Source organism: Schistocerca nitens, chromosome 11 (genome assembly GCF_023898315.1).
Source record: "Schistocerca nitens isolate TAMUIC-IGC-003100 chromosome 11, iqSchNite1.1, whole genome shotgun sequence".
Classification (NCBI taxonomy): domain Eukaryota; kingdom Metazoa; phylum Arthropoda; class Insecta; order Orthoptera; family Acrididae; genus Schistocerca; species Schistocerca nitens.
The window spans coordinates 153,684,520-153,703,872 of record NC_064624.1 but is presented as its reverse complement, the minus strand read 5'-3'; the positions used below and the strand labels follow the sequence as shown (position 1 = coordinate 153,703,872).

Genomic DNA, 19,353 nt, shown 5'->3' with positions numbered 1-19,353 from the left:
TGTTCAGTGTCTACCACTTTCCACAGACTTGATAGTAACAATCAGTACAGATATGTTTACTGCCAATTTTTTTTTACTCAACGTGCTTATGTGTTTTATACAGGTAGTTGGTTATTAGTGTGTTTAACTGCCATTTCATTATGGGTAGAAATTGTTGCCTTGAAAGGAGAGTTGTAAAAATTTGCAAGTCCTACCTGGCGAGCATGTACGTTTGGCGTAAGTTAACTGGCACAAATTAGTAGAATTTGTTTTTTTATATATTTTGGAAATGTTAATGTTGTTAACTGTGAGTGTGTCTACATTCACATCTTAATTCTGCAGACCACTGTGATGTGCATGGCAGCGGTAACATCCCACTGACTTTTTCCCCATCCTATTCACACATGGAGTGCAGGAAAAATTACTGTTTAAATGTGTTCTAGAAATCTGCAATATATCTAATTTTGACAAGGCACATATGGGAGGTATACATATGGGACTTAAGCACCAGGTGGTTGTAATTAAAGAGCAGCTACTCGCACAGGTTCAGTGTGGACTTTGATGATCATATCAAAGCAAAACTTGGTAGCTGCATTAATGGGGAACTGGTTTACACTGGAAAAAAATCAGTTCCGACTTTGGACACCCCAGAGCAAAATTTGACACTGTACACTGTCTGACACTATGACATAAATGCTATCATTTGACAAACCATAACGTGAGTGAACAGCGTGGCTATCAAGTGAGACTATGGGCTTTCAGTGAAACAGTTTTCTGTGAAGAGCACGAATTAAGAGTGCTGCACTGACACAGTAGGGTCTGAGCAGAGGACCAATGTCATTAAATGGTTTAAAGGAGATAAATTATAAAATAGATCCCAGAAGGCTTAAGAATACAGGATAAAAAAATCAGGGCTCCTATGGAAAAACCCTGTTTGCAGGGACCAAGTGAGCTTGGTGCAGCATCTGGAAGAAAGAGGCATCCTATCTGGATGGAGTTGATTGCTATAACTGACCAAGTTGCAAATGTCCCAGTTAGGGCTAGTCTTTGTGTTGTATCTTGAGAACTGTTCGTTCCACAGTGTGGCATGGAGTACCTGACTGACACTTTCATTGATCCTTTTATCATACTGGTATTTTTTTGTTTTTGATTTGACTGGGTCAGTTTGGCTGGACCACCAGAGTGCCAATCTTATGTGCTGCTGCAGAAAAAATGAGTACACCAGTTGTTTGCAAATTGTATTTACAAGCCTCAAACAGCAGCGACTTATTTTCAGTTATCTGTGTGGATACAGTTTACTTTCTAATTTCCTTCATGTCTGAATACTTACCAGGCACAGTCTAGCATCCTATTAACTGGGTAGCGTGCAGTTTTTCCATCTTTGATATGAATAGGGGCTGACTGCTCTGTTCAGATTTGAGCCTAGTTCGTGACTCTTAGCAAACAGCTCCAGGTGGTGTTGGCTTTGGTCACACTGCTTGAGGGTGTTGCCAATTGGCATCATTATGGAAGACTAGATGTCTACTATGTCCCACACATCCCCCGATTGGTCCACTACTGTGGCCCTCCTTGGAACTGCCTGCACTGGAGGTGACCTGTCACCTGTGGTTGAGTGATAGGTAGCTCCAGCAAAAGAATTTCTGAGGGGCTGTTCAGAGTTCCACCCCAGATAGTACGACAAACAAATTCTGGGTGCTATTTGTGGCTGAGCCAGATGAAGGCACTCCTCTTCTCCAGAGCAAGTCTCTCAGCTCACAAGGTCTGGGCATTCACACAGGGTGGATTTACTGGTAGTTGGGAGTACCAATATCAGGGAATATAGGTGCCAAGAAGGGGAAGGAATCCAGTGTGTACTGTGCACATATAAGAAGCAATTTTTGAAGGGATTATCCTAGATTGGGAATGGGTGCTTCCAGGTACCATGAAGAACACAGGGTGCTGCCAAGTGCAGGTAGTGGCTCATGTTGGAACTAAAAAGATGTATTGGATTGGAAGAGATGCTACGATTTTGATTGGCTAGCTGTAGTGGCTAGTAATAAAGACCAAGTCTTGGTTGTGAGTCGAAGGCAGAGCTCGCCATCTGTAGAATCTTATACATAACCAACTGTGGTCCTTGGGTACAGAGGCCAGTGGATGGCTCGAATCAAGGGTCCACATGGTTCTGCAACCATGTAGGCTGAAGATTCCTTGACTTGCAACATAGGGTGGTGGGTTTCTGCTTAATAGGTTAGGGGTCCACTATACACAGGAAGTGGCTACACAGGTAGTGGGACCTGTGTAAAGGGAACTGGGTAGTACTTTTAGGTTCCCATGGAAAGAACATATTCTTGCAAACTGCTAGTGGGAAAGTTCAGATAACCAGCTTATGCAACCGACTGTAGAATGATACACTGCCACCAACATAGATCCCAGAAGGCTTAAGAATACAGGATAAAAAAATCAGGGCTCCTATGGAAAAACCCTGTTTGCAGGGACCAAACAAAAACATGTAACACATAATGTAACACTGGGTTCACATCAATTATTTTTGCACTTTTCTTTCCAATATTGATTTGTATCCTGCATGACTGTGGACAAAAACAGGAAATAAGGGAAAAGAAAGGTGTCAGTTTCCAGGCTACCCTAAAACTCACAAGGCTATATATCAGTCTGTCACAACATAGATTTCATCTCTGAGAGAAAGCTGTTAATAATATTTGAAGAGAGGCAGTGAAACACTGCTCTACACCCCAATACAAGAACCTCTTGGAAGCAGCAGGAGAACATGAAGTAGAACTATGCAGACAATACCACTCACCAAAACTGGGATTTGTATACCAGATAAAATTAATAAAATTTCAAAATTAAAGTTGCACATATGTTCTGTATACACACATATATGATTATATAACATTAACAGAATTGTCATCATGTGTCAAAAGCATGCTGTGAAGGAAAGGCCATCCACAAAATGATTAGTTTGTATGTTAATGGCATGAATGAGCTGGTTGACAGCTGTGCCTTGTCTATGATGTAGTATCTTCCTATTAGCTGTCAACAAACCGATCCAGAGACATATTACAAATATCTACTTTCTACCATAAACAAGTGCAGTACGTAGACCACTGTTTGTAAAGTTTAGCTAATAAACCTGTCCACTGGAGTTGTTGACTTGAGGAACTATGTTATTAATGGGGGCACATTAAAGCCATTTCAAAGTAATGAATTTACATATAAAGTACCCGCACTTACCATGTCTCCATGGCAAGGACCAAGGAACAACAGAAGCTCCTGGTTCCAATGAAGATGCTACAGGCCTATAAACTTTCTAGTGTTCTTGACCTTGCTGGTTTGTTTTCAGCCAAAAGGAAAGAGAGGGTACTGGCTGCAAGATTATTCCAGTTTGCCTTGTTAAGAGGCATGATGTGCTCAGCATTGTTGAGTGGACACCCAAACTAATCCAACTTGTGTATTTGGGCCTGAAGAATGCCTCACTGCAATATCCAACCAAGCAGTGAGGGGTTGCTCTTCACTGGGAAATTCAGTGTCAGGAGAGAGAGAGACCCAGGCACACAGCAGCATTGTGTAGTGATACACACCACTATTAAGATATGTGGTGATACATGCCACTATGGAGAAGTGATGCATATCCCTACATCATCTTTCCAACAAATGCTACTCGCAACTACGAGGATATTTATGTAACAAGATTACAGAAACAAAATAATGTGTTGAGTGTAAAAGTACAGGGCATAAGAGGCATGTCAATATCTTGTGTTTGCCAAGGTCCCATCCATTGGTGAGTTTGGGTAATATAGACTACAACTGCTGGGATTTCAGATCCACCTGTTATGCAAACAACTTGTTTATAAATGCCCAGATATGTTTCAGCACTTTTCTGCCTTCATCAGTGGGTACTTTTATTTAGCTACATGTTTCAAGTAATAATGATCCTAACAAAATTAGATCTCCTAACAGTTTATGTGTCTTCACTATTACCTAATTTTTCTATATTTCTGGGTTATGTATGATCCTCGATATTTTTCTACATACAGATAGATTGTCATTTGCAACTGAATTATGTTCCTGTGAGTTTGGTTGACTAATCAGCAAATCTCTACCTATGAAGCAATTTTGTTGCACCACAAAATTTCATGTTCGTTTTGTAGAACTCCACTCACAAGCTCTACTTCTTTACTTTACCTCTCCTCTGCCTGTGCCAAGGTGAAGGCTCCAATAAGAATATTTTTTGATTTTATGATGATCTCAGCTCCATATTTTCTGACCTGTGTTATTCAGTGGAAGATGATAGGGTACCTCTGCAAAGCCCATGAGGGCACTATGTTCAAGAGGAAACAAAACACGTAGCAGGCTACATGCAGAATGGATTTTTAGGTTAGAAAACCACATGTGAAGACAGTAAATAAATAAATGCAGATCTAAGTTTGGGTCACCTAATTTTGGAACTGAGGAAAATACATGTCAAATGTCACAAAACCTAATGAAACCCAAGGTAAAAGTAAAGCTTTCAACAACCTGGAGGTAGTTATTAACACCTTAGTGCTCTATTAGGCATTGTCTTACTGGGTGCGGTAGACCAATGGCTTCCTCCAACTTCTGAACTCACTGACACAGGAAGTTACATGAGGACCTTGAGCTTCACACTGGAATGGAAACTCGTTTTCCACATATACAATTTCCATGTGAAAAAGTTACAGGTGGAACTGAACCCAAAACACTTGAATTTGTAACCTCACTCCCATTCAATACGCAATCCTCTTACTCTTAGGAAAGAGTGTAAGCATTCAAGACAAGATCCGGAGTTTCAGTGGGATTGTACACACAACACTGGAAGGAAAACTAGAAATAATTAGCTACAAAATCTGATATTCCATACAGAGGACCCACTAGAAAGATGCACCACAGAGCACAGGCAGTAATACATTTATCATCATCATGAAAAATCAGTACTGTACAATGAAATAAATATGCATTTATCTCATTGCATGTAACTGAAATTTGAAATCTGCATGCAGGTAAGTATCAAATGTGAGGAAAAAATAATTTTAAAATGTCAAATGTGATGTGGAAAAAATAACCATCTGAGTTCCAACATCCACCCACCATAGTACATTAATGCTTAAGAAATAGTCTGGTAAATATTGTATACAAATCAAATTCCTGTATCATACTGCAGTGACAGGATATATATACTTGTCAACTACATAATTGAAGATGCATGCATTCAAATGGGGAGAAAGATGTGGAGGAAAATTACATCAATAATGTACAAGATGACCTGAGGTTGAGCAAATATAGACAACATGAGCCATGGCCTTTTATCAGGAGCTGTTCATCCATTTCCTTTAAGAGATTTTGAGAATCCATGGAAAATGTAGATCTAAATTTCAGAGGACAATCTGAACTCTTTCATCTCAAAATCATGTCCTGTGACATTAGCACAGCTGCGATAACAAAGATTCCTGTGAAAAATCTACAAAACATGTTTTCCCTAAATTAACCTCTAACTGTTTAGAAAACCCACACAAAAGGAAAATATTTATTCTGTTAGCACTAGACATGCCAAAAATAATAAATTCTCTAAATACAGAGATTGGAATATGAGCACTGGACTACTGAAGGATCACAGGTTGCTACTGTTAAAAAGAAATTCTGAAAGACAGGAACATACTTCTCCCTAACAAACCTGGTAAAGTGATCAGACATGACGTAACAGCCAACACAAACAGCATGGGGAATGTTGTGGAAGACAGTGAGGACCAGCAAATGTTAACGTTACATAGTTACATGGCAGCAAGTACCTGTACAGCAAACCCAAATGAAGCTAAATCTCCCGAATCCCCACGGCAAACCGAAAGTTGAACATATGAGAACCACCAAGACAGCTTATACAAGAAGCCTTCCATTAATTTCTAAGCAAGATCATATCTTGCAAAACATGAAACAAAAAATGAAAACCCCAGAACTTCTGAACAAAAATGTTAAAAAAGGGATCGAAGACATCTCAACAAATGATAGTTGACAGTGATGCACATGGTAGCAAAACAGAAGACAGTAACAGAAAAGACATAGTTACAACGCTTTGCCTTACGAAGTTTCTCCACTATAGAACATAAAAATGCATTTCAAATTTTTTACTACAGCATAGATACTAAAACGACAGATACATAATTGACTAAGGTGGGGACAAGAGGGAGAAGGAAAAACATAACTTATTCTACACAGTAGACCACTAGACCTGAAGGGGCAGCCAACAAATTAAACAAAACAAGTGGGTGTTGCAGAACCACCTCTGGCAATGGAACTGTTATTTTATGGAACATGGGCTTTTCAAGAGAATAGAAAAATGCACAGGTCGTTTCAGATTGTAAGTAGAGGCACAAGAAACATGTTTGGGGCTAAAGACCTAAACAGCAGGTAATTTTGTTCTCCTATATGATTTTGTAAAGAAAACAGTTCCTCTGCAAGAATTAAAATGGATCCTACAGTCATTGATTGCTCTATTTACTCACAGTTCTGCTGCAATTTTGAATACCAGAAGATTTAAGCTAATCAGTAACATTCACATTGCAATCTAATGACTGCCTAATATTAGAGAATCCTCTATGTAACAACAGACGTAAAAATTTATTTGGGCAGCACTGATGAGTTAAACCTGGATTTCTTGCATTTTATGGGCTGTCACCTTAAGCATTATGGACACATTCCTGTGACAGTAAGAACTTGACAGAAAAGGGGATCTTGCAGATCATCCTCTTCAATTTCTTTCAGATTTACAGTATTTGGAATTTAGTGCTGGAACATCAATTTCCTAAACCAGCACTATGCAGTTACCAAACAACTAAAATAATTTTACTTTAACATCAGAAGATTTCTGAGTGCTGTCTACCACAAAATATTTCCTATTTATTAACACAACTGCTGATAATTTAGAGTATAGCATAAAAGTGCCTTAATGAGAAAGTTCCTGGTTCGAATCTCCTAGTAGGAACTACAACTTTTTAAAAACTTCCAAGTCTACTAAAAACTTCAATTTTAACAAATACTGAATTGTAATGGTTTGGTGAAAATTATATATTTTTTCATCATTTGACATATTAAAAGAAATATTTTGATGAATTTATGCGAGATTTCTTTATTTTCCATTTGATGCTCTTCATTTTTGTACCAAAATGTAATTTCTCAACAGTACTTGCATTTTTATGTAACTTTTAATTAAAAATAAGTATTAAAAAGTATGATTCAGCATGAATTAAAATTACCATTCGTTTTACATATGGAATGTAAATAAAACTAAAAGAACTGGTAGCACTTAGTGTGATCTGAACCACCAATTTCATGATTATTATACTATTGTCCTATGCATTCAGCTACAGACAACAACAAATAAATTTTTTTATACTTACCAGCACTCACAAATCGCCCAATTGCCAAATGCATTCCTTGTTTCTACTTTTATGGAGAACTGTGTCATACACAATATTTGGCTTGTCACTGACCTTCAAATCCTGAACCTAAGATGAAAATCTATGAGGACACGCAAGTGACATCCCCTTGGCAGCCCTGGAGGCATGCTTGGTTAGGGTAATTGTTGAAGTAACTGATCCTGAAACTAGGAGTTACAGCCTCAAATCTGAGACATAGCAACAGTTTTCATCTGTTAATTTGTATGGGTACCAATGCAGTCTCAGTCTCACAGAATTGTTATATTCATATAGAAAATGAAGTAATTCTACAGATATACATGCTAAAACTATTTCTCCTGCTGAAAGACAGCACTTTAAACAACAGTGCACAGGCCCCACCCCAAATGAACCATGGACACTGCTGACGCAGGGTTGCTTGCATGTCAACGATACTGAAAACAGTGTTAGGTGCAAACACAGGGAAGTATTATCTGAGGAGAAATCAAGCTAACACATGGTTCCTCAAGAGGGGGCAAAATCCTTTTCAGCAGTTGCTAGAGCAATGGTCTGGATGATCAACTGACCTGGCCTTGTAACATTAACCAGATTCCTGTGCCAATACTGCAAATTGATGAAAGCAAAGGGAAACTGTAGTTGTGTGTGTTTTTCTTCTGAAGAGCATGCAGCTCTATTGCACAAAATTATCTTAGGCAAAATATTCTGGAGGTAAAATAGTCCCCCATTCAGATCTCCAGGCAGAGACTACTCAGAAGGATGTAATCAGGAAAAGCTGGCCAGACAGTCTATATGTCTGTGTGTGGAGTATTACATACCTTAGTAGGGTAGGCATGTATCACTAGGGATAAGATAGATACTGCCTACAGGAAAATTAAAGAGACCTTTAGAGAAAAGAGAAGCACTTGAATGAATATCAAGAGCTCAGATGAAAAACCAATTCTAAGCAAAGAAGAGAAAGCAGAAAGGTGGAAGGATTATTATAGAGGATGTGTAAAAGGGCGATGTACTGGAGGGCAATATATGGAAATTGAACAGAATGTAGATGAAGATGAAATGAGAAATGATACTGTGTGACAAGTTTGACAAAGCAGCGAAAGACCAGAGTCTAAACAAGGCCCTTGAAGTATACAACATTCTATTAGAACTACTGATAGCCTTCAAAAAGCCAGCCCTGATGGAACTACCATGTGGTGAGTAGGATGTAGGAGATAGGCAAAATACCCTGACTTCAAGAACAATATAATAATTCCAATCGCAAAGAACAAAGGTGTTGACAGACATGAAAATTACCAAACTATCAGTTTAATAAGTCGTGGCTGGAAAATACTAACACCAATTCATTACAGATAAATGGAAAAACTGGTAGAAGCTGACCTTGGGATAAATCATGGAGTCCACAGAAATTTTTGAAAACATGAGGCAATGCTGACCCTACAACTTATCTCAGAACATAGATTTCTAGCATTTGTAGACTTAGAGGAACCTTTTGACAATGTTGACTCGTATACTCTCTTCCAAATTCTGAAGGTGGCAGGGGTCAAATACAGGGAACAAAAGGCTATTTACAATTTGTACAAAAACCAGATGGCAGTTATGAGTCGAGGGGCATGAAAGGGAAGCAGTGGTCGGGAAGGGAGGGAGACAGGGTTGTAGCCTATCCCTGATGCTATTGAATCTGTATATTCAGCAAGCACTGAAGAAAAAAGAAAAATTTGGAGCAGAAATTAAAATCCAAAAGTTTCATATCAGCACACACTCCGCTGCAGAGTGAAAATCTCATTCTGGAAACATCCTCCAGGCTGTGGCTAAGCCATGTCTCCGCAATATCCTTTCTTTCAGGAGTGCTAGTTCTGTAAGGTTCGCAGGAGAGTTCTGTAAAGTTTGGAAGGTAGGAGACGAGATACTGGTAGAAGTAAAGCTGTGAGGACCGCGCGTGAGTCTTGCTTCGGTAGCTCAGATGGTAGAGCACTTGCCCGTGAAAGGCAAAGGTCCCGAGTTCGAGTCTCGGTCGGGCACACAGTTTTAATCTGCCAGGAAGTTTCGTATCAGCACACACTCCGCTGCAGAGTGAAAATCTCATTGTAAGAACTTTGAGGTGTGCCAACGACATTGCAATTATGTCAGAAACAGTGAAGTACCTTGAAGAACAGTTGAACAGAAAGAATAGTGTCTTGAAAGGAGGATATACAATGAACATCAACAAAAGAAAAATGAGGATAATAGAATTTACTCGAATTAAATCAGTGATGCTGAGGGATTTGGATGAGGAAATGAGACACAAAGTAGTAGATGAGTTTTCCTATTTGGGCAGCAAAATAATTGATGATGGTTGAAGTAGAGAGGATATAAAATGGAGGGTGGCAATGGCAAGTAAAGCTTTTCTGTAGAAGACTAATTTTTTAATATCGAGTATAGAGTTAAGTGTCAGGAAATTTTTTCTGGAAGTATTTGTATGGAGTGTAATCTTATATGGAAATGAAACATGGATGACAAACAGTTTAAACAAGAAGAGAATAGAAGCTCTTGAAATGTGGTGCTACAGAAGAATGCTGAAGATTAGATGGGTAGATCACACAACTAATGAGGAGGCACTGAATAGAATCAAAGAGATGAGGAATTTGTGGCACAGCTTGACAAGAAGAAGGGATCGGTTGGTAGGACATGTTCTGAGGCATCAAGGGATCCTCAATTTAGTACTGGAGTGCAGCGTTGAGGGTAAAAGACATAAAAGGAGACCAAGAGATGAATACACGAAGCAGATTCAGAAGGATGTAGGTTGCAGTACATACTTTGAGCTGAAGAAGCTTGCACAAAGCAGGTTAGTATGGAGAGCTGCACGAAACCAGTCTCTGGACTGAAGAAGAAGACGACGACAGCAGCAGCAGCTGCCTAGGAAGATTAGAGACTTTAAAAGGAAAAATGGATAGGTTGTGTTCAGTTGTATTAAGAACTGAAGTGCAGTGGCAGAAAGGACAGGACTTCTGGTCAGGTCAGTACAGGATTATCCACAAAAAATCAAATAAGGGTCGTGCAGGGAGTGACCTAGTAATGAGTAAGAAAATAGGAACATGAGTAAGGTATTATGAACAGCAATGTCAATTAATTACCATGGCTGAAATAGGCATGAGGAAGATACAATAGTGGTAGAAATTTGTGTGGCAACTAGACCAGCAGAAGAATGGAATAGGAAAAAGTTTGATGAGAAAAAATTATTCAATAGCTAAGTAAGATCAAAACCAATTCTAGAAAGTAATTAAATTCAATAGTAGGAACAGGATGAATAAGCAAAATAGTAAGAGAACATCCAATGGCACAAAGGACTGAAAGGGGGAAGCCACCTGGTAGAATTTTGCACATTGCATGAATTAGTCACTGCGAACACTTGTTTCAAGTGTCATAAAGAAGTTTACGTATGTGGAATAGCATGGAGACACCAAAAGATTTCAAATGGTTATTTAATGGCAAAAACGAAGATTTCAAAAGCAGATTTTAAACTACAAAAGATTTCCAGTGATGGATGTGGACTGTCTAGAGTTGTTTTTATCAACTGCACAGTAACGTTGAAGAAATGGTAAAAGTAGAATTTAAGTAGATGGGATTTGGATAAAATGAATGAACCAAAACTCACTGATAGTTTGAAAATGAGCATTAGGCAACAAGTAATACATAGAGAGTAAGTATACAGTACGTCATGAATATGCAGCTTTGAGATGAAACCGTGAATGCAGGGGGAAACATAGGTAAAAAGTAAGGCATAGTAGGAATACCTTTGCAACTCATGAGATACTGAATTTAATTGATGAGAACAGAAAATACAAACATGCAGCTATTTATGCAGACAAAAGGGAATACAGACATTACTGGAATGGTGTTGACAGAACATGCAATATAGCCAAACAAGAATGGTTGTAAGGCAAAGGGGAACACACTTGCTCTAGAAAAGGGAAAGGAAGTAGTTGTAGACAAGACTTGAGGTGTCATAATATGAACAGAATTTGATACAGCACTGAAAGAAGGAACTAGTAACAAGGCCATTGCAGTTGATGCCCCCTCAGAATTATTGGGATACTTGGGAAAGCCATCCATGACAAAATTATTCCACTTTTGTGCAAGATATGAGAAATCTGATGTACAATCATACTTCAACCAGAATGTAATAATTAAAATTTGAAGAAAGGCAGGTGCTAACAGGTGTGAATATTATCAGACCATCACATTAATATGTCATGCTTGCAAGAATGGGAAAGCTTTTAGAGGGTTAACCTTACGTAAGATCACTTTGGGTACCAGAAACATGTAACACGAAGCAATACTGATTGTATGGCTTACCTTAGAAGACGAGTTAAAGAAAGACAAAATTGTGTTTACAGCTTTTGCAGATTTACTAAAATGCTTTTGAGAATGTGGAGTTGACTGCACTCTTTGGAATTTGGACAGCAGCAGAATAAATAGACAGGAAGCAAAAGTTTGGTTGCAACTTTCACAGAAACCAGACTCCAGTTGTAAGAGTTTCTAAAAGAAATGAAAGGGAAGCATTGAGTAGGAAATGAGACAGGCTTGTACCCTACATCTGACATGCACTCTGTACGAGGAAGACATGAAGGAAATCAGGAAGAAATTTATGAAGGAAAGGAAACTCTGTTTACCAACAACAATGTAATTCTATCAAACAAAACAGGCATCTTGAAATTGTCAATGAAGCAATGTGTGGGAGGTAAAAATTGGAAGAGTAAAATGGGATAGTATCACTAGAAGAGACTATATGACAAACATCAATAAAAGCAATGGAATCTAGCTGAAATAAATCGGGCAATGTTGAGTTCCGACTAGAAAATGGGACACTAGAAGTAGTAGACAAAATTTGCTATTTGGGCATCAAAATAACTGACAATGGCCGAAGTAAGAAAGAAATAAAGTGCAGACTAGCAATATCAAGGAACATGTGGCTAATAAAGAGGCCTGTTCATATCTAATATAAATTTAAGTGTTAGCAAGTATTTTCTGAAGTTATTTGTAGTGCAGCCTTATATGGAAGTCAAATATAAATGATAGGCAATTCAGACAAGATGAGAATGAAAGCATCTGAAATGTGCTACAGAAGAATGCTGAAGATTTTATGGGTAGGCGAAACAAATGAGGGAGGAACATAGGGACCAATGTCACTAACACAAGGGACCTGTTAATAGCACTAATTCTGAGACAAGTTGGTAATAAAGGGATATGTGAGGGTAAAAAGTGTAAAGGGAGACTATGACATGAAGACAAGAAGCAAGTTCAGATGGATGTAGTAAGTGACAGTCAGAGATTAACGGGTTTATGGAGGGTAGACTATCATGGGCAAGTACATCAAGCCAATCTATATTATATTCACCAAAACTGAGCCATAGCATTAACACTGCTTAATTTCATACAGTCACACAAATTCTAGAATTACCTGTTGGTCCACTTGCTCATCCCATTCTTCTTTTACTTTCACGATCGATGTGTGTAACTGTACCTGTGGTGAACAGTAAAAAAACAGCTAGGAGTTTAAGAAGTCAATTTTACATATATTACAAAGAAGTATCACTTATTTTAAGTCTGACACTTCTACAGAATAAATGGCTCATTCTTTTCAGAAAGTGGCCTTCTCAGTGACAGTCAGTAAGGTGCATTTCAATGGTAGTGATCTAAAAGTCATATGAATGATCAGTGACAACATATTTGAAAATGTATTTGCATCTTTCACTTCATTTTCCTATGCTTCTATTTTCAATCATATTTCCTACTCCCATAATCATTATTTACTTACCATTAACTATTTTATAAGAAATTTGCTTCATCATATATAAAAAAAACAGTAGTGTAGTGGGTACAACTAGAATCTTTAATACTGCAATCAACAATACCCACATCACACAACTAATTGTAACGTGGATTTTGAGGCCATTCACTTTGTGAGAGTTTCCTGTTCTTGCTAGCCTATGACTTGGAATGTGGATATTTGTATTACTTACAGTATCTTGCTCATGAACTGCTTTCTGTCAACCCATTCTGTAACATTCTTCCAGATGCCAGCAGCAGAGTCATAGAGATATCAAAAACTGTTAGTATTCAAAGCCTGGTAAACAAGATACAGACAGCACTATATGTTCCGCCTAGCCTATCACGCGGACTTTTTTTTAATGTTACTGATATCAGGGCAATAAACATGTATCTGACAAAGGAACCAAAATATGACATACAGAGAGTGTTACAACCAAACACTCCTCCCAGTTTACACATGAGGTAGAACAATCTTGAGGACTTTTCTTGCAGATTTGGTTGGTGTGTTTTTCCCAGTTCACTTTCCCATCAACATGAAATTTGGGACATTTACCTCCTATACTGGCTCTCAGACAGGTACAATGAAAGAGTGTTAAAAACTTGACCTTCTGGACAAAGCCCTTCTGAAATAGAAAACACATTCAAAGGAACACACACACACATGGCCACTGTCTCCAGGAATTGGGACATGACCATCTGCTTTTGGCATGAGCAACAATCTGTTAGGGTGGGTTGTGAGGTATGAGGAGGCACAGGGTAGGGAGAGAGGGATAGCAGTGTAAAGGGGGGAGGAAGGGTGGGGGGAAGATAATGTGTTCTATGTGATAGCATGCAAGGATGTGGCAGTTTTGGGAAGCTGTACTGGGGGAGGGGAGGAGAGAAATTGAGAAGGGGAAAATAGTACTTTCACTGGGAGGAAAGAAGTGAGTGTGTGTGTGTTTTGCTAAAGTGACAGCAGGGAAATGGATATGGGTACGGGTAGAGGACATGGACTAGCATGGGTTGAGTCTAGAAGGGTTACAGGAAATAATGTGTTAGAATCCAGGCAATAATATGTTGTGTTAGAAGGTAGAATCCAGATAGTGCCAGCTGTGAAGCAGTCACTGAATGTAAGCACATCATGCTGGGGGCACTTTCAGCAAGTGGGTAGTCCAGGTCTCTTGGCAACACTTTGGCAGTGGTCACTTCTGCAGACAGAGCATGTTAGTTGTCATGCCTATGTAGGGAACAGCACAGTGGTTGCAGGCTGGTAGTTGCCAATCACAAGGTTGCTTTCACAGGTAGCCCTGTGTTTGTGTTGGAGACATCTGACAGGGCTGGAGGAAACATGCATGTCCTGCATGTAGTTCTGTTTCAGGGATATGAGACACGAGGCAAGAGGTTGGAAGCAGGGCTGGAGTGGCAGGGTAAATCCTGGCAGAGAATGTGATTCAGTTGCTTCAGTCATGGGTGGTATTGATTTTCAAAGGGAGTGCTCCTTTATGGGTATGTGGGAAATGGGGGTCGACCAAAGCATCCAATCCCACCTGTCGGCTTTGAGCCGTGATGTAAGGCTGTTGTGGTGTGTGACATCATGGTGGTGCAGAATTTAGTTTGTGAGAGTTGCATGTTTGTAGGTGTTTTGATGTGATCAATGGTGCTCTCTGGTGGTGTGTTTATGGGTAATGTGTTATGTAGCATATGGGGTTCATTTGCGTGGTAGTGTTGCACGTGTGTGGTATTTGTAGTGACTGTGCTTTAAGCAGAATATTTTTCAGGGCGATAACAATTTTGGTTTTATGTCGACGTTATTTTTTGTTCGTCATGTGTGAATTTTGGTGAACTGCTTTTTTTATGTCCTTGGTAGGTATGGATGACTGACAAGGTCAACAGTTTTTGGCTGTCTGCGATGATAGGGGACAGTGTGTTGTCTCTAATAAAATTTCGTCTACTATTCGATTTTTGGATGAGGTCGTGAAGTGTTCAGTGTGTCGCAAAGAAATGCAGCTTACTAAAGTTCTAGCGTCTCAGACCAGGGACGGCTCTATGTGGAGATGTCTTATGAATAACAGGTCAAGGGAAGCGTTTGATTTCAATTTGTGGAATCGGGAGCTACTGTTGAGCTATGTACATCAAGGGATGTATCTGATTCCAGAGTATATTGTGTTTAATGGAATTTGGGGAGTTTTGTGTTGTCGGTTTTTTCGGCGTTTTGTGTGGTTTAGTATGGTGGTGTGTGTCTAAATTTGTTTCCATTTACTTTGTCTCAACCCAAAGTCCCATTAGTTTCATTAGGTTTTTTGTGGAACGCGTGTGTTAGTTTTTAATTGTATTTTCATGTTAATGGTCATGTTTACGTAATATCATAGGCGCCATATTAGAGTCATAGTGTATGGTAGTTTCCCCCATATTTGTGACGTCATGGGTCGAAGCAGATGGGTGGAATCTGAGGCTTATGTATTTGTGACTGACAAGACAAGTCACGAGAGATGCGTTTCTGGGAAAAGGTTCGAAAGGAAATTTAGGCTGTGCTGGCCTCAGTGTGATCCTTAGCATATTCCTTCAAACCACCTTGCTTCCCAATATTTTTAGCTGGTCGAGTCTCCTTATATTTCCTTTCCCCATAACACACTGCATCAGAAAAAAAATCAACCTTGAACACCTACAAATTCTTTCATCACCACCACTACCAGCACCAATAGTGGTAGCAACTTCAGTAGTGGAAGTACTGCCAGTATTAACTTTTAGTTCATAGTATTATTCACTGTCACTGCTACTTCAGACACCCAAATCATTTTAATACTATCTGTCATTAAAACTTAGGTTCATAAAAATATGATATAAAAAGGGTACTGTATTTGTGAAACAGTGTTCCAGTTTAATATAGGGCCTGATGGACTTTATCAGATCAAACAAGCAAACCAATAAGATCACAAAAATGTCATCAACAAATCTTGATCTGGTGAAGGGTTTGTGATGCTGGGTGTTTAGTAAGGAATTCTCAAGGTGGCCTATGAATAAATTAGCAGAATATGATGCCATACAAATGCCCTTTGATGTACTGCACATTTGTTTGTAGGCAATGCCTACAATAGAGAAGTAATTGTGGCTGAGAATGTAGTTCAACATGGCGATCAGGAAGGGGCTGTAGTTTAGGAGACAGACAGACACTGGGAAAGGTACTGTTCAGTGACTAAGCAATGGGTCTTTGGGGATGTAATCATAGAGGGTGACAGCGCTGACGATGAGCAGGGTGCAGAGTGGTAAAGGAATAGTAACAGTGGAGATTCCATAAAGGAAATGACTGATGTCTTTTGTGGTAGGGTAGGTTGTAACGGGCTGAAGATGGTGTCCCATAAGAGCAGAGATTCTATCTTTGTGAGCACATTAAAAAATGCATGCACATAACAAGCTTCTCTAAATTGTGCAAATGGAAGCTCTTCCAACAACATATCACTCATCAACATACCCCCCCCCCCCCTCCCAGCCTCATCGTTCACTAGTCTGTATGATCGACCCCACCTATTCCCTACCCTGCTCTCATTCTAGCACTGGGCACTGCACACACCTACCCCACAACTCCTCCTCCTCCTCCCCCCCCCCATGCCCCATACAGCATCCCAACACTGCACCTAGCAGCCCTATTGTCCCCCCCTTCCCCCCCATGTCCTTTACCAATCCCACAGGCAACACACCATCTGCTATCCCTCACTTCCCACCCCACAGCACTTTACGCCATCACTAACTCCAACAGATTTCTGCTTGCATTAGATATGTCCTTGCCCTAGTGTTCTGTACTTCATATAAATGACTTTGTCCAAAAGCTTAAATATTTAGCAGTCAATTCATTCTACCTACCTGCAACCAAAGCCCTTCTCAAATGTGTTTAGTAGGAATGTATCCTTTGTATATCATTATTCTATCCTGACATTTTCCATGTTTGATTTTACTTTCTCTGTTCTTTGGAAAACATAACAGAGGCAACCAAGTTTTGCTTGTCACCATTGGACCAGTTCAGATATGTCACATGAAAAGCTTGAACAGCAATTGCTCAGTTACATAGCTTTGAGCAAGTGGACAAACAGATACATTTACAATACAGATGTAACACATGATATAAAGGTGGAACGTAGTCCTCACTTCTGCAGTTGTTCCAAAAAGAAGTGATAAGAGAAGATTGTAACACCAAACGCATGTGTGCTAAATCTGCTACTATTTGCCTTTACCAACTGCTTACATTTTGAGATCAATGGAAGACCTACAATACCACTGGAAGAATGAAGATCCTGAATATGAGCAAGACACTAGACACACCAACTTCATAGAAACAAAGGTAAGTGGGGTGGGGGGGGGGGTGGGGGTGAGGAAGGTCCTACTTGACGCAGACTGGCAGTTGACGCTAACAAAAGCCTGTCAAGGCTACTTTTATAACATGACATTGTCTAGCATCGGTATACATTTGTGTTTTCACTGCTTCTAGAGAAACTCTCAAGATGAATAATTCAGAGCAAAAGACATCTTTACAGTGTCACATGAGTGTTTTGATCTAACTACAAAAAACTAATTACAGCACTTTGATGAAGAAAGAAATTAAGGGTATATTTTCAAAACAAGCTCAATGAGGAGAGAATTCTCTGTAAAATGTTGATGGCGACACACTAGAACTTCAAAATCCTATTCTCAGAAATACTGAATCAAGAAGTGAGCTCTAACAGTAACTTTAGCATGTTTTAATTTGCCAGAAGCTGGAAGTGACATTCTGCTATAATCACTTCCTGTATGAGCACCAAACCCATAGGCATATGTTGTGTGTTACAGATGTGTCATATTTGAGCCCACAAAGTTTAACTCTGATTACATTAACATTTAAGTAATTTATGTGATACCAAATATTTAGAGTGGTAATGTGAAGATCTACTGGGTGGACAGAAGCGTCCGATCCCACGCGTCGGCTTTGACCCGTGACGTCATGACGGCGCGGAGTTTGGTTTGAGTGTGGCTGTCTCCAGTTCTGTTTTATCTTATTTTATTTACTTTTCTGATCTGTTCGTTCTATCTAGTGAGATTTTTTTTAAAATTTAAAAACACTTATTACTTATTTTAATTATCTGTTTCCTCCAATTTCTGTTTTAGTTCATTATATTTATCTTTCTGATCTGTTCATTCTATCCCGTGAGATTTTTTTTTTAAAGACAAAAAACACTAATCAGCTACTGAAGCATCTTTATCTTCTATGGGTTGCAGGGGTTACGACCCCTGGGGAGGTGGGTATTCATGAATGGCTGTCTTCACTTACACGTTGTTGCTACGCAAGGCGTCTAAATTTGTTTACATTTCGTTTGCCCCCCCCCCCACCCAAAACACCCCATTTCCCGCGCTTGTCCCATTAGTGTCAATAGGCTTCTTGTGGAAAGTGTGTGTGTTTTGTTTCCGGCATATTTGTGACGTCATGGGTCAAAGCATACGGGCGGGATCGGACGCTTCCGTATTTCCGATCTACTAGTTAAAGAGCATTGCAAACATTCCGTAGTTGAAACTGTAACACTCCTTTATTCTTTTAGTATCAGCATTACTACCATTTCCTTCTGAGGGTTGTAAATTATGCTACCAACTACACTTTCATTTAATACTATTTAAGCTCCTCGAAGGATTTCAATAACAATTTTTGGTCTCCTAGCAATCCCCTGTATTTAATAGATTCTGAATACCTACCGACAAAACAAAAACAGAACAAGAATGGTAATATTGCTAACAAGAACTCTGATGGTATAAAACCAAAAAGTTGAGCAATAGCAAAAATAATACACCTGGAAAAAAATATTGTAGGTCATGAGTTTAGATTTCTCCATCAGGCACCATGACGAATAGACTGCCAAATATTGTTTTTGCAATAAATCCACATATGTATCCCTCTTGTCTGAGACAGGAACTCTGATCAACTTAAAAATTGACCACAATTATAGCATCTGATCAATTCGTCCAGCAAGCCATACAACTGATCTAAAGTAGTAGCTAAACCATCTGCCCTCTAGCAAGTAAAGTCCTACACATATTTAACTTTATCGTGTCCATTAATAATACCACTCTCTAAAAAAAAATAATCTAGACATTTACAACACACCAAACTAAATCTTGAAGTAAAAAATTAATTTCTAACAATTGATTG

General features: G+C 39.2%; 2 protein-coding genes across 5 annotated transcripts in view; both read right to left on the bottom strand.

Annotated features, from left to right (window-relative positions):
• Nucleotides 1–19,353, bottom strand: part of LOC126213370 (zinc finger protein ZFP2-like) — a 224,982-nt gene that overhangs the window by 36,798 nt on the left and 168,831 nt on the right. The gene's annotated exons all lie outside the window — the stretch shown is intronic.
• The window catches only part of LOC126213373 (zinc finger protein OZF-like), a 190,951-nt gene that overhangs the window by 169,525 nt on the left and 2,073 nt on the right, over nt 1–19,353 (bottom strand). For all 4 annotated transcript variants that reach the window (XR_007541153.1, XM_049941079.1, XM_049941078.1 and 1 more), the window contains exon 3: nt 12,838–12,900. Coding sequence is in view for 3 of the 4 variants with exons in the window: in XM_049941079.1 (XP_049797036.1) it covers nt 12,838–12,900 (63 nt within the window). In the remaining variant the exon portion in view is untranslated. The remainder of the gene's footprint in view (nt 1–12,837; nt 12,901–19,353) is intronic.